The following is a 25,842-nucleotide window of genomic DNA, read 5'->3' on the forward strand; positions in this document are numbered from 1 at the left end:
GGCAATATAAAAAATTCATACAGTTAGTTATTAACTAAATTTTCTTAATTTCTACACTTGTCAAATTTTAAAATGTCACTTTTAAGAATGATCTGTCACTTACAACTGATACAGTAGGTGGACTGCAATAAATGTCTTCAGCCTGAGTTATAAATAAAATTGTGACAAAACACTCATTTTGATTGAATAACAACCATTTAAATAAAAACAACAAGAGATAATTTTTTTTACCTTTTAATTTACAAAAAGACCATTTAGATGAAAAGGGGAACATTTACATTGAAGAACAAGAATGAATCTGACATTAATAACTATTTCACAAGAGCTAGCTCAAAAAAAACGAAACATATATATACATTTACACAATACATTACAAATTTAGCTGGTAAAAATCAAATTTATAAATAGCACAGGAAATCATCATCACCACATTACAGTTCAATTAAAAGTGTTGTTTACATGATAATGGAAAAAGTATGATACTAAAGAATAAAAATGACGATCTAGTCTAGAGATGACCTCTTCCCCTATAAGTGTTTCATCAGGTGATTTGCAACTGTAATGCAAAGTTTATGAGCATTCATCACCAATAAATATTCTCCAAATATACCCCCACTACTCTTGGGGTGCCATAGATTTAGCTTGCGCTCGAACTCTCTTTTCATATTCCAATCGGTTCTGACTGTAATTGAATAAATATATACATAAATCCAAAATAAATCATAACACAACATGCAATGGAAGAAAAAGATATTCCAATATTGTAATCAAAGATTTTATACAACACAAAAAGAGAGATTAGATCAGAAGGTACAAATGAAATAACAAATTTATTTTGAATTAGTAATTCAAAATTTCTTTTATTGGGGAAGGCAATATAATAAATGCATTGACAGGTATATTTCTTCCATACAAATTAGTCTAAAACAAAGATTCATTATAAATCTTTAAAAACCAAATGTGCTGAGAAAGAAAAGCCCAATATAACACAAGTTAATTGCAAATTATCCAGCCTAAGTAAAATTAAGCAATATTTCGGCTTTCTATCAGGATAATGAAAAAGGAAAGTAGTTGAAAATTTTTTTACACACAAAGATTATGTTTAAGTCTAGTTTGGGTGTCAACATAACATGTAAAATTTCTCAATAAGTGAACAATAAATAACCATTTTATTTGTATTGGGAACAATGTATATCAATTAACAGCTAAAAACATTAAAGAATTTTAAATATTAATTTCAGTTAAATAACATTGGGTATAAAAAAAGGAATTTTTATTGTAAAATGTAATTATTCAAGCTTTTAAAACTGGGGCAAAAGACATTTTTTTAAGTTCTGTGACACTTAAATAGCAAGATAATTAGATTACAAACTTTATCTGCAAGCTCATAATTTATAAGGCAACTATTAAAAAAAAAATCAGCACAAGTTAAGCAAAAGAGAGGCAGAATAATTAAATTTTCTTCCCTTTCACACAATAAAGAAATTTTTTTGGTTAAAAGTGCTGTAAATGTCATCTTTTTATTTTAAGTATCCTTTCTTGAATAGGCATTTTTGTAGTAACACTCATAACAACTCTTTAAAAACTATTTAGAATATTACCAAATTTTGCAGTCCCCCCCCCTTTTAGAAACAATATTTATTTAAAATTTTGAACCATTAACAAAAATAGGAGGAAAAAGTTAACTAGAATAAGTTCTAAATATCATGTCTTTAAAATATTATTAATATTTATTATCATTATTTCTGCAATTTGAATTTTTTTCTTTTGTATTTCTGGATATAGATCAGCAATAAAGATTAAAACTATGTTTTTATTACAAAATATTACATTATTTTACACAAAATATCACTTTATAATTTTTATGGCTACTTTTAAAATTATAGTCATAAGTATTACAAAAAAAATGTCTTTCAATAGAACAAGATAACATTGTCAAATACAAGAAGCATCAGTGTTTTCCCAAAGCGTGGTTTGCCTGGAATGCCCTTTGAACCCAATAAATAAAATCCTCTTTTTGTGCATGTTTCATGCTAAACAATATTAATTTACTGTTTAAATAGTAATTACACACTAGTAAAATTATAGGTTAATAGGTTTAATTCTAAACACTATTACAAATATCTACTTTTTTATTATTATTTTTTTTTTTAAATTACGCCCTAAGATTGTTTATTAGAAACCCTTTAATTATTCTTTTAACTACAAACATTTTATTTTTTGAAATATAACACATAAAATAGTATAAGAGGGTAATTTAGAAATTGTTGAGGATCAAATTCAGTTATTACATAATATTATACATTTTAATAAATTCTTAAGGTGTTAAATGAGAGCCCTTTTCTAAGAGGCATGTCTTGTCCTTTCCTATTCCCAGGAAGAAATATGTAAATTATAAATTGAAAATATCACAAAATATTGCAACATATTGATACCCAATCGATATTGATATGCCCAATACTATACTAGACACTATTTTCGACTCAATATCAGTTAATTATGAAAAATGTTTCATATTTTTTACATTCTAGCATTATAATTGATATTTTTAACAGTTTTCTTTAATATTCTGATGATATAATTTCTTCTATAGAAAAAATGTAAATATCTCCAAGTTTTATTAGTTAGATATTTTCTCAATTTTCTTTAGGTTACAATAAATTTTAAACCTGTTTTGGGACATAACCTGTAGACTATAATAACTTCAAACTTACCAATAAATAGTGTATGCTTCTGCTTGAGCCGGATCTTTAATATTTGGTTCATTCAATAAATCTTGAATCCCCAGAAGAATCTAAACGAAAACAATCCCATAACCAGCAATCAGTTAAACAAATATAACAAAAACAAGACACAGAATTTGTATTAATATTCTGATATAGTATAGAAGGTAGTTCAAAAATTACTTATAAATCATGATGGCATTTTATTTTTCATTTCTTCTTTCTCAAAATAATACTGAGCTGCATTTAAATGGAAATAAATTATAATGTACAGAATTTTGAAAACAAACATTAAATTTTATATATTTCCTCAGTACATGTTACTGAATGGATCAGCATGATTAACACACATTTATAGACATAAAATACTTTGATTTCTATAACTTAGGATAAATAACCAAAATTCAGAAAATACTTGGGTATTTACGAAAAATTATGTAATTTTTCTTTTAGGTTTTGCAAAATTATATTTATTCATGGCACAATTGAGTTTTCTTAACATTGTCAATACAGTCTAACCTCGTTACCACAAAAACGGAGGGACTATCATAATTATTTCACATCAACCGAATTTTGTTTTAGCCCATGTATCGTGAAAACAATTTATTACATATTATTAATACATGTTATGTACTACATTAATGAATGTGAACAATTCTATCATGAACCAAAGAAATTAAAATAAGCTTAAAAAGTTCAACTACTTTATTATTTTATTTATTTGCCCATCTGCTACTTCTAAAAAAGGGAGAAAATAGAAATAGTATTCTTCAAAAGGAATGATTATGATTTTATTCACATGCTTATTATCTGTGCTGTGTTCCGTTTCCTTTCATGTTAAACGATAATCAGCTATAAAATTTCATGTTAAACATGTGTTTCGACTAAATTATATTTCACGATAAGCGGTTATGCGTTATTTTAGTTAAATCCTCAATTACTTCTATTTGAGAGTGATAGTGGTTTCATTCTCCTACAATTCATATGTTTATTATTCCCAATATTTAAGGTTTAAAAATTAAATTCTAAACTGGGAAAGTTTGACCAGAAATATACTTTTGAAACGCAAAAATTTATTTAGGTTTTTAAACAATATATTTTTAAAAGCTACATTTTCACTATATGAATAATATGTAATTCCTTCTCTAAATTATATTTAATTGTGTATTGTAATTCCTTCTCTAAATTATAGTTAATTGTGAATTATAATAAATAAAATACATATTTAGTTTCATCTTAATTTTAGAGAAAATTAAAATTTAATAATTCTTACAAGAACGAAAAAATTCATTAAATTTCTGTTATTAATATCAAGATAATAGAAAAACTTCCTGCAAACACTAAATCTCTATTTAAAAAAAAACTTTCAGCTAGTAATTTACTAACTCTTGTAACTAGTTGCATCCCTTCTGTCACCATATATTTTCAGCGAAATTTGTTTAAAAATGACCTCTTTTTAAAAATGTTTTAATTTGTGAGAAACTCTATAATGATTTTTATACAAACCAACATGTCTGAAAGTCAAGTGCAATGACACAGGGAAAGTGCAGCAGCAGGAAGCAGAGAAAGAAATTCTCACATCAATATCTGCCTGATTGACCTGCAGGTTAGAATAGGGAAATTTCGACCTCCCCCCCCCCTTCTTTTTTAAATGAATAATACTAAAAAATTTACAGAGATGTTGAAAGATATTAACTGCGGGGCATGATAAGGAAATTTTGACTGTTTTCGTTTATAATGAGTAATACTGAAAAATGGAACAATAACTTGGAACAATATTAATAATCAATATTTTACATTGACATGAAAACAGTAAATGACATATTACAACATAATGTGTGACAATTTTAAAATTATAACTACCTTTTGTTTAGTTATCTAAATTGTCTTGCCTTTGAAATATGAAGCAGTGTTTTGCTTATAGATTGAAAATCAACTCATAACCATCGAAAATTAATCTCATAATTCAATATTTCTGTTGTTAATGAAATTTTGCAGAAATATCACTGATTTTTAAAAATAAATCTATTTTTATCACTTTTAATGAATTAAATTCTATGCAGAAAAAAATTAACAAAATATCAAAAATTTAAAACTAATGACATCAAAAAGGTTTAACTTAATTTAAATGAAATAATTATATGGAAAAATTTCTTTTTCAATTTTGATATGGAACTTCTAGTTTTATCACTTAAATTAAAAATTTATGAAATTAATACAATTTAAAACTTAGTTTTAATAAACTCCATAAATGTTAACTTATTCCTTGTTTAATTAAATTAGGAACTCTTTTACAATCCAGTTTATACCATTTTCTTGCAAAAAACTGATTTATTCTTGAAAAATGCACAACCTGGAACTTAAATGAGAACGTCTATTTTATTACATTACACAATTCAAAACTTTTTACATTACATTTTTAATGCAACAATAAAGCTCTTTTTCTTGGCATATTTAGTTTTCTTCAAGCATTTCAGACGGAACTGATATACTTTTAAGTTTAAATTTTGGGTATTTACCCAAAGTAAGGACAAATACCCAACCCACGTCTATATACACACAAATGGATGGCATAAGCTTTCTCAAAATAGGAACTCAATAACTTCAATTTTTGTAAGATTTTGATAGAGTTTGTATTTCATTTTACTGATTTAGTTTCTAGTATTAATTGTTTAAACTATTATTAATTAACTAATTAATTGAGACATTTAACGTTTCTTTTCAGTTTGCTTAACTTTTGTTAAAACTTATTCAAAATTTAGGTATAATTAAAATTAACTCACTTATAAATAGGCTGTTTTTTAATGTTATTGAAAATTAATGAAAATGTAGAAATAAACATGTCTTTATACATCAATAACTACCATTTTGCTAACATATTTGACATTTTGATAGCAAACTGCTGAACCTCACAAAATTTACCCTTTAAATTATCAGACATGGGACAAACTAGCAGATAGAATTTATACATTTAAGACTAAGCCTACATGAAAAATTTTCAAAATATTAAAATATTTCTAAGATTTAAATACATTTGAGATATAAATTTTAAAAATTACATTTAACTTTTATATATTTATGAAATAATTTGAATCTATATCATTTGGTATATTTTTAAGATAAAATTTTTTCTATAAGAACATTAAAATCCACTTTAGTGATAATGATATTGAACTGTTATAGGCAAAATTATTTAAAAAAGCTCAATGACTAAATAAAAAATAAAAATAAACTAAGTTACAAATTACAAAGCCACGACTTCTTAAAATTAAGTCTCAAATAAGAGATTTTATGGTAAATGAGAAATATGTCTACTATAAGCTAGGTTTGATACTGTTATAGACATAATTCTTCAATTCCAATAAATTAAAAAATAGTATAGAAGAGTAGAAAGCATTGAGAACTCACTACAGTCATACAGCAACTTTATCTACTTCAATGAAAGGAAGTGCTGTTAATGCAAACAAGCATTACAGAACATTTATGTTATATATAAAATATAAATGGAATGTTACAGAATGCATAGGCACAACAAAATAATCAAAACACTTTGATACCACAATAAATTAAAAAATGAGTATTTTTTAGTGGCACACATTTTTTGCTCATCCTCTATGTTGCAAATATTTTTTCAGGCATTTTTTTTTTACTTTCATTTATGAAGAATTTAAATTTTTTTTTAGAAGATTATGAAGAATTTAAATTTAAATTTTTTCAAATCACTTTTTGCAAATGCAACACAAAAAAGAACATGCTTAAAATTAATTTGCTTCAAACATTAACAACATTGTAAGATGTGCACAGGGACAGGGATCTATGATTTGATGATCCCCATTAACTTTACTCCTAGAAAATAATATAATAAACATTATAGGGAATCATAATAGAGGTAATTTAGCATAATTTTGTTTTTTAATTATTTAAATTCTTTTTTCTTGAATTTTATGCTTTCCTACAAGTTTGTAATATTCAGGTATGACTAATTATAGATGCACACTCTTCAGAGCATTTAGATTGCATATTAACTTCATTTTGGCAGATTCAACAGAACACATTAATAAAAACAAATAATACTTTGATTAGTTTTTGATGACAACAGAAACAAACAAGTAACATTTAATAGAAATACAAAATTGTCTTGTCAAATAGTATAATTATCATTATTATTGTAATTTAAATAATCAAGAAAATGAAATGGGGAAGAAAAAAAAACGAATTACTTAAGAGTAATTTTTCACTGAATCCTTATATTTTCTTGCACTTTTTTCTAAGTGGTCTACTTTAAGGTGGTAATTAATCCTAACTATTTAAGTTGTGAAATTGAACATAAGAATATACTTTCCATGCATATTCATACTTTTTTAAAGGCTGATTCAGAATTTTATCTAATGAAATATGAATTCGTAAGTTAGATAAAAGATTGATAATTTTAACATAAAAAACTTTACATAATGCATATAAAGACCATTTAGCATGATAAAAATTTGAAGTAACGCACAATTCCTGGAGAAAAAAAATCTAAGTAAAAAAGAAATAAATAATGATTAAATTTAATAAATAAATTACAATTTATTTAGTTTTCGGTATCAATTCTGTCAGGAAATTTATTTCTATCACAGGGGTATGTGAAGTGACTTATCATTTTACAAAAAATTCACAAAAAAATCCATTTTGACAAGACATTTTTTTCAATTAACAAGAAAAGACAGAACTGAAAAGATTCTCAGTAATAATCTGTAAGGAAATATTACTTCAACATTACTCAGAGTAGATCTATGAAATAATTCATCCATCAAAAATATGCACTTTTATTTAAATATTTCTTTACTATCAGGCAAAAATTAATACCCTAGTATTTTGTAAATATACGTCATTTCCTTCTAAATTGAAATAGTTTATGAATTAATTCATCATTTAATAAAACTATTTCATTTAATAAGAGACAGAAACTAAATAAAAATCACAAATATTTTGTGATTTAGTCTATCAGGAAATTTCACTTCATCAAAAATCAGAGTAGGTCTGTGAAGTGATTCATCATTCGAGGGAATCAAAATAATTTCATTCGTGAAAATTTTTTCAATAGATAGGATTACAATGAATAAAAAAAAAGGTTAGTATTATTAATTTTGTCAGAAAAATACACTTCATCATGAATCAGAGTAGGTCTGTGAAGTGATTCATCATTTAATAAGATTTTTAAGGATCAATATATTTCTCAAAATAAAGCGGACAGAACTAAACTTATCAAAAGTTTAAACGAGCTAAATTTTAATAAGTTTCCAAGATTTTGTTAGAACTTTCCCACCTCAACATAAATCAGTGTGGATAAGTTTAATTCTGTTTTATTTAAACCAAATCTCGTAACAACAAAGCTCCATAAATATATGTAAGTTTTAGTATAAGTTCATCAATTTCAATCATCATATCAGTCGGAGTACATCTGCTAAATTGGTTATCATATAACCAAACTTCACTTTAAAAAAAAAAACAATTTCTGGAAGTTGAAATAACTTATAAAAATTAAACAGAAATTTCAATAGGATATGTATCAATTCAGTAAATTCCACATCATAAATCAGAGTAGGTCTGTGAAGTGATTCATCATTCAACATATAGAATAATTTATAAAAGTCAAATTTCAAAACTAAAAAAAAAAAAGATTTAGAATAATATTTGATTAAAATAATGTAATGTACATTTTAGTTTCTGAAAGGATGCGAAATAACATTATAATTTAAAATTTCTACAAAGTAAAAAATAGTTTTAAACGCACTTGTTTGATGGTGATAGCCGGACGCCAATCTTTTTCTTCATCCAAAAGGGAAAGACAAACAGTTCCAGATGGATACACATTAGGGTGAAAAAGGGGTGGCTCAAATTTACCTGATTTGTAAAGTTTTTGTTAGAATTGTTTAGTACAGAAAGTTTCACTTACATTAAATGATATGTACTTACATTTGGGAGGGGTTGATGGATAATCGTCTTTGAAAATCATTCTTAATTTATACTGACCTCCTTCCCAAGGAGTCTAAAAAATAGGTAAAAAACCATTATAAGACTATCAAAAAAATTAAAAAGAGTAGAAGCTATCTGATTTTAAAACAGTATTATGCTTTCTATATCAAAATTCAATGGAAGATGTTTACTAAACCTCCACAATAGATTAAACACGGAGTAAAAACATCTATAAAAGTAAAACACTTGATAAGATATAGTAGAGATAAAAATAATATATTCAAGTAAACTAAAGTCGTGATGATCATATGGAATCTCAAAAAGGAGACCTTTATGAGATTGACTCTGCCTTTGAAAGGTTTCGAAATTCCTATATATTATTACAAGGGTGATTCTTACATTAAGGAGTATATTAGGGAATATGTAACTTTCTAAAAAAATTGTCTAAAAAATTTGAAGAAAAAAAAAAATCACCACAATACATTAAAGCAGGGTTTGTGATTTTTTTGATTTTCTTAAAAAAAATCGAAAAAAATCGGATTTTTTTGATTTAAATCGGATTTTTTATTTTATTTAAATCCGATTTTTTTGATTTCTATTCAAAAACACTATAAGAGCTTTAATTTATGATAAAAAAACCTTATAAATGTTTAATCAAAATTAAATTAATATTAAAACTATATTATAACAATATTTTAGAAGCTCTAACTTACTAAAATAATTTTTCATTATAATGCATGGCGACCATTTTGATACAAGGGCATGATTGAAATTAAAAGACAAGATAAAATAGATAATTTAAAGAATACTACTTCAACTAGTAACACAAAGTTTCAATTAGCACACCATAACTTTAATTTAAAATTGTGATCTCTTTTTTTTCCCCTCATGATTTATAAAATGGCAAAATAAATGCAACAGATTGTGTTCATAAATGTTGTCATTCATCAAAAAATAAATATTCAATCTATAAATTTTTATGTTAAAATATTCATTTTTAATCCTATATCTCATTTTTAATCTATATCAAAATACATAAGTTAAGCATAAAAACATTTAAAAAAAATCTATGAACTCATTGGAATTTTTTTCACAAAAAGAAAATCTGATAATTTCAAAGATACCATAAACATATTATAAGAAGAAGAAAAAATACCAGTTAATAAACCCTACTGCTTCAAATAGACTTTGTAAAGGAAGAATGACACTATATCAGGAAAAAATATCTGAACTCAGCTTTTTTTTTCTTCTTTCTATTTTTGGCATGTTAAGGTAATTTCTTTTTAATATTACCTCGAGCTTTAGAAACATAGAAATTTCCATCAATAAACTATAATGTAGATTTGAATTCCATGCTTTTTTAATCAAAAGGTAGAATTTTAATTAACATTTGCTTTTTTTTCTTTTTGAAAAAAAATCATGTTTATTTACTTTCTACAGCTATGCAAGTCTATATTAAGACAGCATTAAATATTTACTTTAATCTGTACTTTCAATGTTAAGAATCAAAAGATTTTTAAACATGTAATTTTAAATGTGTTTAACACACTCCAAGAAAGAAAGTAATTTCGTTAACTAAAATTAATTAATGCAGCAATTTATTTAAAATAAATTTTAAAACTAAGAAAAGAAAATAATAAAAGTATCAATAATTTAAAGCACTGTTTTTTAACTTTTAAAATCAATATAATATATATATAAAAATCAGTTGATTTAAATCAATGATTTTTTTAAAAAAATCATTTGATTTTAATCATGATTTAAATCGTGATTTAAATCAAGCTGATTTAAATCAGCGAACCCTGCATTAAAGATTAGTAAATAACAATATTAGCACAGTTTAAGAGTTTATTTTATTCTTGAAGAGGTATATGATGAGCCTAAATGAGGAAAAAAACATTCACAAACACGTGAGTTGCAAAATGAAATTTTAATTTATCAGTACTCTTACTGTACCCAGTTTAAGATTATATTCAATATTAATGATTTAATATAATGCATATAAATGAAAAATTATAAAGGGGTCAATTAGGGTTTAGTTTATTAGGCCCATTTCTGAACGGAAAAAACGAAGAAAAAAAAAATTCCTACACCGCTTGCCTGATTTTGAATACATAGGCAATTCCATGGAACAATGGGCATCATAAATAAATAAACATTTAATAGCATCCTTCAACTATCATATTTCTTAATTTTACTAACTATTTTAAATATAAAATCAAAAATATTAGTTTCTAAATATTTTGAAATAACAGTAAAAAATGTATTAAAATTTTAATTTTATTTGTATCTGAAACGCAGTCCCATAAAATTTATGTCAATCACGCAGCTTTTTCTCTATTTGCCACTTTCCTTATCTCATAACTAGTATACTTTCAATGTTTCCTATTTATTTAAACTGTTTTTAAAATAAATTTAAAAAATGATCTCCCATTATTGTTTGTAGACGTTCAAAAGAACCCATTATCGCTTGTAGAACTTCAAAATAAAAATATTTTTACTCCTTGTCCTTTCATACACAGACAATAACATTTATATTTTAAATAAAACATTGATAATTTTAATATTTTAATCCTTTTGTTCTTATATCATAATAATATTCAGCTATTGAAAAACCCCTATATATATTTTTCTACAAAAAAAAAAAAAGAAAAAAAAAAATTAATTNCGAAAAAAAAATTTTTTAAAAAAAAAAAAAAAAAAAAAAAAAAAAACAATTATCAATAAAAAAAAAAGAAAAGGTTTACAAGAAAGAAAACCTATCAAAATATGTCAGCCACCATGGAAAAAATTTTAATCGAAATCAAGAGAAAATTTGCACTTAAAGACAGAAATGAATGATTGCCAGGAGAGCTTATCAGGAAAAAAAAAACTGCAAATGAAGTTAAGACAAAATTTGAACATCAAAGACCGTTCAAAATGTTTTAAATAAACATCATTTTTTTTTAAGGAAAATTAGTATCCTGTCCACTTCTTAGAAACCAACACAAGAGAAAGGTTGACTTTTCCAAAAAACTCTCTCTGTCAAAATGAACTGATGTTATTTTTTCTGATGAAAAGAAATTCTATCTTGAAGGACCTGATTGTTCTCTCATTATTTTTGCCATGATCTGCGAAAGGCCAAAGAAGTGTTTTCCCAATGCCAATATTGTGGTAGCTCAGTTATGGTTTAGACCACTTTTGCTGGAACCATTCCAATAACCTTTATCAACAGTAAAATAGATTCTGACTTATATGTTGATCTCTTAGAAGGAAGTTTGTTACCCTAGGTACCACTGATTACTTCAGGGGACTATATTTTTCAACATGATAATGCCTCGATGCACATTTCTAAAAGCCCAAAACTCTGGTTTAAAGCAAATTCTGTAAATTTAATTGATTGGCAGGCGAAGAGTTCTGATCTCAATCCAATTGAAAACTTATGTGGACTTTTAGCCCAAGAAGTTTAAAAAAATAGCACACATCAACACAAACATGATCTTTTCTTCGCTATCAAAGACGCTGCAAAAAAATTTATGAGATCTTTCAGGATTCATGACCACTCGCTTATTCAAGTGATTGAGAAAAAAAGTAGTTCATTTCAGAAAATTTTGAACATGTCCTTATACTTTTTTCTCTCCATATTTCCGTTAGTGTTAATTTTTATACAATCCATATTTTGAAGCCAAATATTTTTATGTCCTACTATAAGTGTTATTACAAAATTATGTAACAGAAATCGAACATATAAAAGTTTCATTTAGATGAAATGAAATTAAAGCATATTTTAATTCAATTTAAGGTTTAGGCTTTCATTCAATATAAAGTTTAGGTTTAAGGTTAAGCTTTAGGCTTTTCTTTTAAAATCAAATCTTAATTTACTTAGCCATACATTACAACTCAAATATAAATTTACAAGTTTCCTTGTATAATCCCAGGAACAGGGTTGGAGTTTTTGCCGGCAAAAAGGGGTTTTTGCCAGGACAGTGGCAAAAACCTGGTAAAAACCGGCAAAAACTGGTAAAAACCGGCAAAAACCAAATTATCTAAATTGCTGATTAAATATTATTACAAAATACTTGAAACAAATTTAAATCAATCATAAGGAATAATAATTTTGATACATTACATGAAAAAATTATTTTTAACATATTAATAATTAATATAATGGTAATAATTTTTAAAAGATTGAAAGTTTGTGATCTCTTTTCATTTTAGAATCCTAAAATAAATGTTTTTTTACAAATAAATAAATATTATTATTTGTATAATATTATTATTTATTATAAAAAATTATTATTTGTACAATAATTAACTACACATGTTGATAGATATTTTATGCTTTAAATTATAGTTATATTAATTTAAAATAAGTTCATTTCACTGGAAAAAAGAGAATAATCACAAATTTTCCAATCAATAATGTTTTAAACTACTAAAATGATATATTATTACATTATCATTTAATTATGGAATAATAATTTTGTTAATTTTTTTGTAATTATTTATATTTATAGTATATATTTCAATTTTAGGAATAATTTTGTATCAAAAATGTGTTTTTGTCCTCTCATCTTGGAAAAAATAGGTTTTTGCAACTTTGCTTGGCAAAAACCTGGTTTTTACCGGTATTTACCATGGTTTTTTCCACCTGCGGCAAAATCTTGCCAACCCTGCCCAGGAAGAATGAAAAAAATAAATAAAAAATCTACAAATTTGGTGGGTAACCAATAATAATAACCATAAACTATATACTTACAGATTTTTTTCCCGGAATAGCACATTCCCAATTCATTAAATTATATGTTCCATCAGCATTTTTTGTTGGTCTAGCCACAAATCCCTGAAATAGGGAGACATAATTTTATCTACTAGTTTTCTATAGTGTATCATCTTGGCTAATCAAAAAAAAAAACTTCTAATTAAATTAAACATTAGCAAAAAACTATAAGACTTACAAATGGGTGATCTTTTCGCCAAGCTTTTCTCTCTTCAGCAAGTCGAGCAATTGATATCCCGGACATGGTAACACTAAAAGTATTTAATATTTCATGAATATGTTTATTATAATTAAAAACTACAAAATATTTTATTATGAGAGAGACAATATATTTTTAAATAACTTATAAAACATTAAAACCTATTGTAGCGTATCTACCACTACAAAATTACAACTACAATTCACTAGTATATATGACATGTTAACTCTCCCCACATTGGTGACCTTCGGACGTGATGTGAACATGCCTACCTTGGCAATAACGCCCACTTCGATATGAACACGCCTACCTAGGCAGTAACGCCTACTTTGATGGATGATCCACATTGAAAAGTTGACTTGCAGCTTGTGACTGCAACATTATCCACCTCCTCGCACTGTTGCTACTCAGTCTCGTCTCGATCACGCACAACGTCAGCTTGCATACTTGTAATTACTCGACTGCTAACAGCAACACAGGAGCGACTATGACCGTGAAGTTAATACACCTCTCACATTCAGCACTCAAAAAAATATGGTGATCTTAATACAGCTCTCCCGGCTTCTCACAAAACAGCAATGAATCAACTAGTGGTATTCGTTCATCGAATTCTATCACAGATATAATTCTAGTGGGGGAGTACAGTAGCGTATCACTTTCCGATTCCCCTAAAGGATCCACTACCACTACAAAATTACGACTACAATTCACTAGTATATAAGACATGTTAACTCTCCCCACACCTATCTATTTGAAAATAAACTTCATTAGAATTGGGTCACCACCTTTCAAAGATATTTCCATAACCGTAACAGTTTATTTTAATTGCTATCATCAATAGGCCAAATTGGTTATGGCTCTATTCACTTAATTGAATTAAATAAAAATAATGTAGATATATAATGAGTTACTCAGAGCTGGCTATGAATTTTTACCTTACAATAAATGAGTTAACTTCTGTCAGCAATTTTTAATTTTCTCACTAACCACTAGGTTTGAGCCGTAACTTATTGAGAATTTTGATACAGATAAACAGAAATGTTCTCTTATTATAATTATGCTAAAGTTGATGTTTTACTGTCATCTGCCAAACCAACTACAATCCTCAAATAGATTTTAAACTTATAATTTGTTACAAAAAAAAATATGAAGGAATCTGCCTGGGATGGTTATGAGTTACACTTTCAGAGTTAGATCCCTTCTTTGTTTGATTTTTTTAGCTTCTTCTGGACCACTGCTCAGAAAAGGCTAAGATTTGATGTGTATTTTGACGTTTATCAAGATACCATAATATTCCTACTGATAAAGATAATTAAATAATTATTTTGTAATATACAATACTATTATTAACAAATTTCGAACAATCTACATAATGAACCAAACATGGTGGTTACTTTCCAACTATGTAAATTACAATGTGCCTGCCACTAACATAGATAATTATAAAACTACAAGCTTAATAATTTGGAAAACAATGATTCAAAACTCAATTTTTTAGTATTTAATAAATAAGGTTATCTTTTCTGCCCCAAAGCAAGGCATTTTGCTTTACCCCACCCCACATTAAATAACTCATTTTAATAATAAAGTTTCTGGAATTTATTATTCAAATTGATTTGCGTGCTTAAATCCATAAAATAAATAACTTTATTGAAATTTACAAAACATGCTAACAAAATAAAATCGAATAAAGGCGGGAGATAATATAGGAGAATGGCGGGAGACGTCAGATTAGTCACAAATTTATAATCTAAACAAACATAAAATGTTGTCCAAATTACGAAATAGAGACATAACTGAAGAAATACAGAACAATAAGGGCAAACCTGAGAGTTATTAAATCTTTCTGATTTAAAAACATTGGCACGGGATGTTTTATGGCGGGAGAAGTGACATAAGACTCACAGTGCCAATCTGACAGCATTTACCCTTCATATAGAAATTACGGTTGGAGATATATAAAATAAAACAATTATAACCTTTAAAATAGAAGTAATAACATAAATTTTTTTCCCGAACAATTTGAAAACAGACTTTAATGACGGTAGCTATTGAACGACTATGATGTAGCTAAGACAAAAATACGCCAGTAAACAGAATTAAGTAAATTCAAAGAGAAAACATACTTGTTTACTATTCAACTTAAAAAAATATTGCGAGATAGTAACATAAATATAACGAAGAGAAAAATTTGTGTAATAAGGATATGCTGTCTTAACCCTTCTTTGACTTCGTGTTCATGTGTGTTTTATTCAATAACAGGACATGCGACTACAAACATATTTATACATTAATATTTACTACACCTGAATATTTATATAGTCTCAAAAAAGACTAGAGTACCCGATTCGTCTAAAGTTTAAAATAAAAATATTTAAGCAATTCAGCAAGCAACAACTTCTGAATTCTGTTTTCAGAAGAGATGAAAGCTCGTTGCCACTACACATGTCTGAATGCATAAAATAAATTTAGGTATATTCAGTTTGAAGCAACGCGTGTGATTAATTGAAGTTTTTTGATTGGCCATTAAAAAAAATTTGGATGTAATGACTGTTAAGTTATCCTAGTTTGAATATAGCCACAAAGGTAATTTTTTTAATTAAAAAATTATGCAAAGGCATTTTAAATATTCAAATATATTTCGTTTTACCAAATTTCCTACATTTAAATTAAAATTATTAATTCATTGAAATAGGAACAAAAGTTGGCAACTATTGTACTTTCAGACTATTTTGACTTGTTTTGTTCAATTCTGAATGAATGTATTTCTCAATTTCAATTAATTGAAATTAATTGTTACGAATATTGAAATTTAAAAGCGGTAAACCATGGCTGAAAAAATGGACGTTGACTTGTCTTTGGATGATATTATTAAAAAGCATAGAGGAAAATTTAATTCATTCCGCAATAAACGCGGTCGAGCTCTTCAGGGACGTCGAGGTAATACAAGAGGCCTTGGACGAACTCGTGGAAATTTACGTCAAGGCATGGATATCAGAAAATCTACCAATTTTAGGGTAATTTTTTTAATTTCTAGAGAAAATTGGTTTAACTCAGATTCTTAATGCTCTGTAGTGTGTGGAGGTGGTGCTGTGTTCTTCAATTTGGTGCCATGAAAGTGTTATTTTAACGAGCTTTTTTTTTTTTTAAAGTTGTCTAAATGACTAATACTAGTTTTATTATTTTTTGCTTATTCGACTCCATCAACTCCTCCCCTTTTCTTTCAGTGCTTTATTAGAAATAGTCATTGCTGTGTGATTTTATTTATTTTTTAACTTAAGAGATTTACCCCTAGATTAATGAAAAATTAATAAACTCTGCTGTTACTTCTCGCTATTCATCATGCTCTTTATTAGAAGACAAAAATTTTTTAGACACAATAAAAGGTATAAGTTTAAATGCTAGGTGGTAAACTGCAATAAATTTGTATTCAAGACTCCATTAAAATACTTCTTACACTAAAGTCACTGCCAGGTGACTCCTGTAAACTGAAGCTACTGATGCTTGCTTTGAGGTCTTAAAACTGCTTTACTTAATTGCTATGAAAGTACTACTACATTCTATCTCCAATAAGAAACCTGGGTGTAAGTATTTGCATCCTATGTAAACAATAAATATAATTGATTTTCAACTTGGGTACATATACCGAATAAGCTAAAATTGAGTATAATCAATCCATTAACTTTAGCTAATTGTCGAATTAGCAAAAATTGACAATGATAATGGACTTGATAAAGATTTGCATATCTGTGGTAAAAATAATGGCCAGGCCTTGGCATTTTCTGGGTAACATCCTGCAACACTCTAAAAAAAAAATTTAATCACAGAACGGGACCAAGTCGAACTTAACTAGTTATTACGTTAGGCAAACCTCACGTTTTTTTTTTTTTNTTTTTTTTTTTTTTTTTTTTTTTTTTTTTTAGATTTATGAGTTTAAAATTCATTTGCACCTTGGCAATTGAAGTTGGTACGACTGATCATCAAGTGGAAGAATTGAAAAATTCAATTTTTTTCAAACATACTTTGTCGAAATTCAAAAAGGAAAAAATTGCTGATAATTGTTTTCTTTTTTTATATAAGTGGATGTCTATGCATCAGAATAAATATTTCTTAACAGTTAAGTTTCGACGACAACAGCAATTTTGAAAAGATTCCTGCATTTGTATTTGAAATTGAGCAATAGCCTAGTATAAGGCAATTTCCAGACAGTGGTCCACAAGATAGTACTGGATATAACTCATATCCTGCTTTTAGTGCCTTGATTGTTGGTATAAATAGGTACCTACTGATATGAAAATATCCCTAAAATGCATATTTTTAGCGTTTATTACGAGAGAATATAAAACATTGTTGTAAGAATCTCTTATTATTTTTTGGAAAACTACAGAAACTTCTGTTCTATTAAGATCTTTAAAAAGACATGTTGTTGGATCCTAAAAATATTACAGCGTAAGAGGTTGTAGCCTCTTTTAATCTGATCTTAGCTATATTTTTTGAAAAATAAATCAGTTGATGGATAGTGCTATGTAATCAGCATATTATAAGATATTTACCGATTTTTCTCTTTTTAATTATTTTATGAAAATAATTATGTATCTTAGTTATGATTAAATGTCTGTTAGTAAAAGGTGAACTTATACCTTTTTCTTTTTAGGGTACCTTTAAGGCACGATCAAAAACTTTTTTAACCACTAACAGAATCAGGCGAGGATTGAATAATGCTGCTGGTTCTGGTCCAGCAAAACTTTTAATTTCAAACCTGGACTATGGAGTATCTGATTCTGATATAAAGGTATTTTAATTTTTTGATATTAAAAATTTGTTTGTTTTTGATATGTTTTACTTATTAATTGTTGTGTAATCTTCATAAGTTGTTTCTGTTGATAAAAAATGATCAAGTCCATTAATTATAGTTTTGTGGGGTAAAGCCCTTGATTTAAGACAGCCTTTGCAGGATTTGGTTCGCTGTTGTAAAAATATATTGCATTAATGTATTTCAATCTTCATTAATCAACAAAAAAAAAAAAATTTAATGCTTTCATTCAGATTTGATCTATTTTAGTTCTTATTACTAAATATTTTTTAATATCTTAGAATAACTTTCCTATCAAGAGAAATTTATGACAATTTAAATTGATTATTTAAAAAATGTAAGTTTATGCAGTAAAAAAAAATCTTGCATTTGGAAGCAAATATTTCCGGAAAAGTTATTTTCCGTGAGAAATGTCTGTTTTTTCCAATCTGTAAACTTTTGAGGCAAATGAAGTTTTTCAATCAAGTAGTATCTTACTGCTTCAGTTTTTTTTTTATTTTATATTTAATAATGCTTAAAATTTTCAGAATAGGATCATTCTGTTATCAAAGAATGAGTTGAGAGATACTTATAGATTATGTGAACAAATATTTTTTTTTATAAATCTTACTCTCAATATTCTTTTTAATTTGTCAAAGTTTAATCTAGTGTACTTTATTATGATTAGATATTTTTTAAAGTACTAATGTTTTTACCTGAATTTTATTCATTTGTAATTTTATTTCATTATTAAAAATAATTATTGTGTTTTTAATGTTTAAACCTTTCTTTGCCCGAAGGAATTATTTGGCGATTTTGGCAACCTGCGAAAAGCAGTTGTTCATTATGACCAGTCTGGTCGTTCTCTTGGTACAGCAGATGTTGTTTTTGAACGTCGAAGTGAAGCAATACAGGCCATGAGACAATATAATGGAGTGCCCCTAGATGGTGAGGCTTACTGCCTGAAAGAGGTTGTATTTTTGTCAATTTTTTAAATTGTGATAAATTGCCTTATAATTTCCAAAATCTTGAAGGATTTGGTGGAGCATAAACATGTTTCCTGTCATTACTTTCCTTTGGCTATGAAGGTATGGTTTTTAGAAATTTTGTATCTCTAGAACAAGCTTGCCTCCTTTTGTGGTCAAATTATTTTAACTAGATTTATGATTTTATTGCATTTGAAATGAAATGCAATAAATTCAAGTTTTGAAAAATATGGTTGAAGCCTGTGGATTTTTTCATTTATTAAACATGAACATTACATTAATATTTGAAAGAAAAAAAAAAGGATTGTTAGTTTTATTAATAGATAGTAACAAAAAAATTCTCATTTGAGTTTCACTTTTGCTGTTTTTATTGCATTTCATTTCATTGATTAAAGAAAATATTTTATGACTATACTCACTCAGTTAAGCACCATTTAAATATGTTTTAATTACATGTATGAATGAAATTTTTCCAAATGAATAGATTATATTTTAAAAAATAAATTGATGTGAATGCACCTTTATGTAAAAATAACCACTTTAAAAATTTGCAGATATTGGTAGAAGCTATATAAGTATTTGTTCAGATGTATCACTTGAAATCAGCCTATATGTTAGGTTTGGCCACACCTAATATATATGCTTCAGGGGTCTGTCACAAAATAGGCACCTGTCAAGAGAGGTGCCTATTTTGTGAAAATTAAATTATATTAAAAAATCAACACAAAAGTAAGATATTTTCAAAATTTGTCACTACAAATAAAAATCATTTATGACATTCATATTTTGCCATATATTCAAAAATAGTTTTGCTATTGTGAAATTTTGGACTTAAAATTGTATCGAAATTTAAAAATCTCTAAAAGTCATTGTCCATTGTTAAATTTCAACTTGAATTTAAAAGAAACACATACATTTAGCAGTACTTGCACTAAAAGTTATTTTGATTATGAGAACATTTCCCACGGGATAATACAGAAAAAAGTTTCAAAAAGAAAAAAATGTTTCATCAAAAAATAAAGGTCTGTTAGAATAACATGTTCAAATTTCAACTTCCTGTAAAGTTCACAGAGGGAGCGCCTCGTCGTTTAATTTAAAGGGGAAAAAAACTCTTTGACAAAAGCTCACTATAATATGGCGTAAGCGACCGGTTAGGCTACCACATAGCAATATCTCACCAAGCACATGCTACCTATTCGTATATGCTTAATTAATCCAGGATTTATCGTTTCTCATGAGGATACAAAAACTGGATTTTAAGGGGCGTGGGAGAGAATCTTAGGACTTACTTTTTTAAAAGGATTTTGAGAGACTACCGTTTTTCTTAAAGTTGAATTTGTGAAGGTACCGCTAAATAGTAGTAAATTTGCCCTGGACAGACCCCTGTGCTTTTAATTTATAAATGGTACTTTGCTATATGTAAATTAAAAATCACATTACAAAGCTGTCGCTTGTTCCAAATAAATAATATTTGTTTCTTTTTTTTTCCGACTTGTTCCAAAAATAAAATTTTAGGGCAAAATTTTATGATTTTTTGGCTTTCTTGTGCCTTTTCGCTCCTTTTACTGATTTTTGTAGGTCTAAAAACTGGAAGCAGGGTGTGTTATTTTTTTCCTCAATTCAAAAACTTATAATCCGGCCAGATTTTGAAGCTTTTGCTAAGTCCCATTATCGAGACGTTTACATGCATATGATTCTTTTATTTTCGTCATTTTGAATACTTGGTACTGCGCTATTCATTCTTTGTTTTTGCCTGATTTAAAAATTGTATATTGTGCTGCATATTCATGTGTCTTGTAAAATCTAATATTGCAAGTTGTTTTCATGCATAGATTTTCGTATTTGTTCGCAATTTAAAAACTCTGCATTGGGATTCATATTCACCAGACTTTAATATCCGATATCATGGTTCTTGAAAAGAATGTGTTTTTTCTTGAATTAGTTCCATAAAGGTGTGATATTCTTCAATATTAAGCAATCTATTAAAAACGTCTGTTAAAAAAATTATGTTAAATATAAAACATGTATGGTTTATATATTAATTTTTTGCTCATAAAATATTCAGGGTTTTTCACTTGGTGTGGCAATTAATCCTGATTGGCTTATCGTGTTAGTGTTCTTATTTTTGTCTTTAAGAAGTTGGCAGCTATTCATTATACCAATATGAAATAGTTTTTGTTACCTTTCAAATGTTATTTATTATATCACAACTTATCTAAATAGAAGAGAGTAACATTTGTAACATGTACCACTAGCAGTTTTTTCGTGTCTGTTAAGAAATATCCTAATCAACGGTAGAGTGAACAATGATTGCAGTTTATGGTATCAAAGTTTTAGTGTTGGCTAATGTTGGACTTTGTTTTGTTGCAATGTACTTGAAGAGCGCACATTGATTAAATAATAATTTATTTAAAAAAATTACATAACTTATCAGAAATACAATATTTCTTATTATGCATCTAGTTAAAAAAATTAATGTTATTTTTATACTGATTCTAGATTTTATTTTTGCAATGTTATGCCCGTATCAATGCTGAGGTCAACACTTCCATGACTTCTGGTATAAGATAATTTTTCTGGTATCATGTATCTGATATAAAATCATTTAATTCAGAGTGTGGACACCTCAAAAGATTTTTGAAAAAATAAGACTAAGCATTTTATCACTGAACTTTATTACATTAAAAAATAATGTTATCAATTTATATGAAAATTTAAAAAAAGAAGTATTCGTGTTATGTTAATAGTTTAATTATCTAGATTTTATCATTCTTTCTGCATAAAATTCTGAAGAATTTTTTTTAATTAAAATTTGATTTTAAAGAAAAAGGTTATTTTTTCAGTTTAGTTGTATTTATTAAAGTTTGGGTTTTTCTGATTATTCCGTCTAGGGCGAGCTATGAAAATTCAGATAACAAGTTCTGCTCCTCCAACAAGCACAATGGTAAACAACTCATTTTCTAACAAATTTGGAAAAAGAGGAGGAAATACTGGAAACAGATTTCCTGGACGGTAAGTATTAATAAATCTGTTTGATCTTTAAAATTATGAAAATGATTTGATTTTCAATTCGAAAATATTTGTGCCTGTGTGTAAATGTAAAGATTGCTCAATAGTGTTAAAAGTTTCTCTTTTTTTTATGTTTTCATATACGTAGATTTAATAAAATAATTAAATTTATTTAATGAGAAGACCGATTTTGAATGGTTTGTGAATTATTTATTGAAACAGAAATATTTTTATATTAAAAGCTCTTGAGCAATAGTGGAGCTGTTTTGAGTGTTTGTCAAGTATACTTTTTTTTTGTGGCATGAAAATTATTAGACTTAGAAACTTAAAATTATCAAAATTATGTCAAAAAAAATTGCACAGAGGGTACTACAAAAGGAAAATATTAATATTTGGTGGTTAATTTGAGAATTATTAACTGTTAACCTAGTATAAAAATAAACTATGAGCCACTCAGCAACTGAAGGGTTGAAATTTGACATGTAGAAAGGGCCATTTTTATTTCATGTTGAATTTCAAATATGTGAAATTAAAAAAATTTGTGACAGCAGCATTTGTTGATCAGTTTGAGATATCTTATTTTGTCTCAGCTAATCCAAGTTAAATACAGATTTTATTGTATGTTAAATACAGATCTTTTATTCTTTCATAAAAGAGCTTTTATAGCATACAATTCTGATTTTTTTTAAAAAAAGAAAAAAATTACCAAGAAGAATCGGAAGTTTAAAAATAATTATCGACATGTTGATTAACACGCACAAAGCTATGCAGTTGATGTGTTTGAGAAAAGAAATTTTTTTTTTTTTTTTAGGATAGTCGTTTGGTTTTGTAGTAGTGAAATTACTATACTATTATAAGGTACTTTAGGATTATCACGTCAACCATTTTGGCCAAACCTGATATTATCGCCAAAAGGTAGCTTCTGNTACTTTGTTCAAAATAAAACTCCCGCAAAATCCGGGAGAGTTGGCAGGTATGTATATATGATTAAACTAACAATAATTAAAATAAAAGCAAAGTAAGTCCGTCAAATTAGCAACGACTACATTTAAGTTACCGTTTTTTATTTAATTACAACTTGATTCTGATTTTGTACGAATGCTTTTCTGAATCACCCGTCCCCAAGGGTTTAAGAGGTTAAATGAATGGATCCTATTTTTCAAAAAAGAAAAAAAAAGTAGTAGCTTAAGTTATTATATAATTTATTTTATAGACATAATAATGTTCAGTTGACCATAATATGCTAAATATTAGATTTTTTCAAAATTTCTGTTTGCGAGATAACGAGCCACGCTGTTCAGGAACACGAAAGGTGTATTCATAAACGCATTATTCAAGCGCACTTCAAGAAAGCTGAAGTTATTAACAAGTGGAAACCTAAATTAAAAATGGTAGAAAAGTTAACATGGACATTAAAAATTGGTGGTAAGTATGCTTACCACGGCTTTAGAAAGGGTTAAAACAAAAACAAAAAAAATTAACTTCACCCTTACATTGGTAATCTGAATCACATTTCAAATTAAATATATTAAAATAAGAATCAAGTATAAATGCAAAAATCTTGGTTAAAAAAAAAAAAAAAAAAAAAGAGTTGAAGCAATAAAATAGCTGAAAAAAATACAAAAGCAAATAATTTTTTTCTGCCGAATTATATTCTAAAGAAACTTTTCTTGTTCATCCTAAAGGAAAGAAATACTCCTGATATTTCTGTTCTCATTTCGGAATTTTAAAAAATCGCCAATGACTGGCTTGCTTCAGCTAGAAATTTAAATTAATAAAATGGAAAAAAAAAATTCTGAAGTCACAGAAGTTTAAAAGATAATTCGCTCTAGAAATGATGTTTTTTCTCTCATTTTTTGAAAGAACACCATAATTTTTAAAGAACAGGGTAAAAACATTTTATATTTTAATAAAATATGACTGTGAGTGTGGATTTTATTACAAATTCTGATATTCGGAACACCATGAAATGGGGGTATTTTTAAATTCCGTTTTAAAAATTAGATTTTTTCAGCGGATACCCTGTATATTGTGAATGAAATTTGTACCTGAAAAAGCTAAGATAGCTTTACAAAAAATCCAATACATGCATTTTACAATTTATTCCAAGAAATGATTTTTGTATTTAAAATAAAAAATAATGACTTCTGGATTACTCAAAAATTATATTTTTTTTAAAGCTAACTCAATCTGTAAACATTGAAAAAAATTACCCACTACCAAAGAGCAGAGATGATTGTGCTCCGAAAAAAAAAAATCTGGATTTTTCGCTAGCAGCAATCTGGAAAGCCAAGGTCCAAAAAATCATCGGTCACATATAAAAACGTTCATCTATAAAAATTCTTGCATATTTTATTTAAAAATATTAGAACTAGAATTTATACTTGGCATCTCATATTTATTTCTGGTAATTAGATTTAAATGTTATTCTGGTAATAAATGTGATTAGAGATAAAACTAAACTTATACATAATTAATTTAAATTATGCTGTATATACATTATTTAGAATTTCATGTTGTGAAAATATCAACGATTTAAATATATAAAGACATTAATTTTATAGCAATTAATAATATAATAATATTTGTTATTCATTTCAGATTAGAGCTATGAGGAATTTATTGTTACACCAGTTATCTTTCCGAGTCTCATAGTTTATTTTTCATTTTAGGTTATGTTGTCTGATGTGTGTGTATTGCCTTCTTCAGATCTATTGCTATTTGTATGCATCTGTTAACCACCTTGTGTGATGTTTTGCAATTATGTGACAACTGCAGCAGCATTTTTAATAAACGTCAGACTGAATAACTTTACCATTTTTATCAATCAACTTGTAGTCAATCAGAAATGTTAGCATCTAAAATAACTATCATCATTTTGTAAAATCATCTTGTTTTAAATAAATTGTATCTATCCAAGCGTTCAATGTTGTTTTTAGTATGTATTCCTTTTTTATTATTTATTTATAAAAGTTATGGAACTAATGCTTCTGTCCCCTATGTTGAGGTAAGCAAAATATTGTGTGATCACAATTTGTACATAAGATGATACTGTTGTGTTTTGGTTGACATTTATTTGAAAGGTAAAGTAAGTATATATTTTTAGTAAAAAAAGTATTGTGCAAATAATATTATTGATAAAAGTTACATTTTAAATAAGTTGTTAAGTTTTTCGAATAAACTCACAGGTTGTTTATATAGATCTGTGTTTCCTACTCAACCCTGTCTTTACACAAGTGATGGTAAATTTTTGCTTATCTTATTTGTTTAAACCTTGAACTTTTATTTTTCTTATCAATTTCATTTCCTTTGATAAAAATATTCTTTGTTAATTTATAACTAGTTTTGATAATATTTTGTCTCCTCCCAAGAAATGTTCCAATGAATGATTTTAAGATCTTTTATTTTGAATCATG

General features: G+C 26.8%; 2 protein-coding genes across 6 annotated transcripts; one reads left to right on the forward strand and one right to left on the reverse strand.

The window, feature by feature from the left end:
• Window positions 1-218: 218 nt before the first annotated feature.
• LOC107437156 (ubiquitin conjugating enzyme lesswright) lies at window positions 219-16,059 on the reverse strand. 5 transcript variants are annotated; one of them, XM_043042439.2, is made up of 7 exons: window positions 15,946-16,059; window positions 13,619-13,691; window positions 13,420-13,503; window positions 8,682-8,754; window positions 8,500-8,609; window positions 2,715-2,794; window positions 219-682 (listed from the first exon to the last, which is right to left on the reverse strand). In XM_043042439.2, the coding sequence occupies exons 2-7, from the start codon at window positions 13,682-13,684 to the stop codon at window positions 616-618; spliced, it is 480 nt and encodes a 159-aa protein (XP_042898373.1). In that variant the 5' UTR covers window positions 13,685-13,691; window positions 15,946-16,059; the 3' UTR covers window positions 219-615. The 5 variants fall into 5 exon arrangements, with proteins under 5 accessions (XP_042898373.1, XP_071035022.1, XP_042898374.1 ...); XM_071178921.1 differs by having other exon boundaries at window positions 15,859-16,053; XM_043042440.2 differs by having other exon boundaries at window positions 15,766-16,053.
• A 291-nt stretch (window positions 16,060-16,350) lies between these two features.
• Window positions 16,351-22,494, forward strand: LOC107437155 (THO complex subunit 4). Its single transcript, XM_043042441.2, has 4 exons — window positions 16,351-16,656; window positions 18,294-18,431; window positions 19,232-19,379; window positions 22,309-22,494. The coding sequence occupies exons 1-4, from the start codon at window positions 16,468-16,470 to the stop codon at window positions 22,431-22,433; spliced, it is 600 nt and encodes a 199-aa protein (XP_042898375.1). The 5' UTR covers window positions 16,351-16,467; the 3' UTR covers window positions 22,434-22,494.
• The last annotated feature ends 3,348 nt before the right edge of the window (window positions 22,495-25,842 follow it).

This window comes from Parasteatoda tepidariorum, chromosome 3, assembly GCF_043381705.1.
Source record: "Parasteatoda tepidariorum isolate YZ-2023 chromosome 3, CAS_Ptep_4.0, whole genome shotgun sequence".
Lineage (NCBI taxonomy): Eukaryota > Metazoa > Arthropoda > Arachnida > Araneae > Theridiidae > Parasteatoda > Parasteatoda tepidariorum.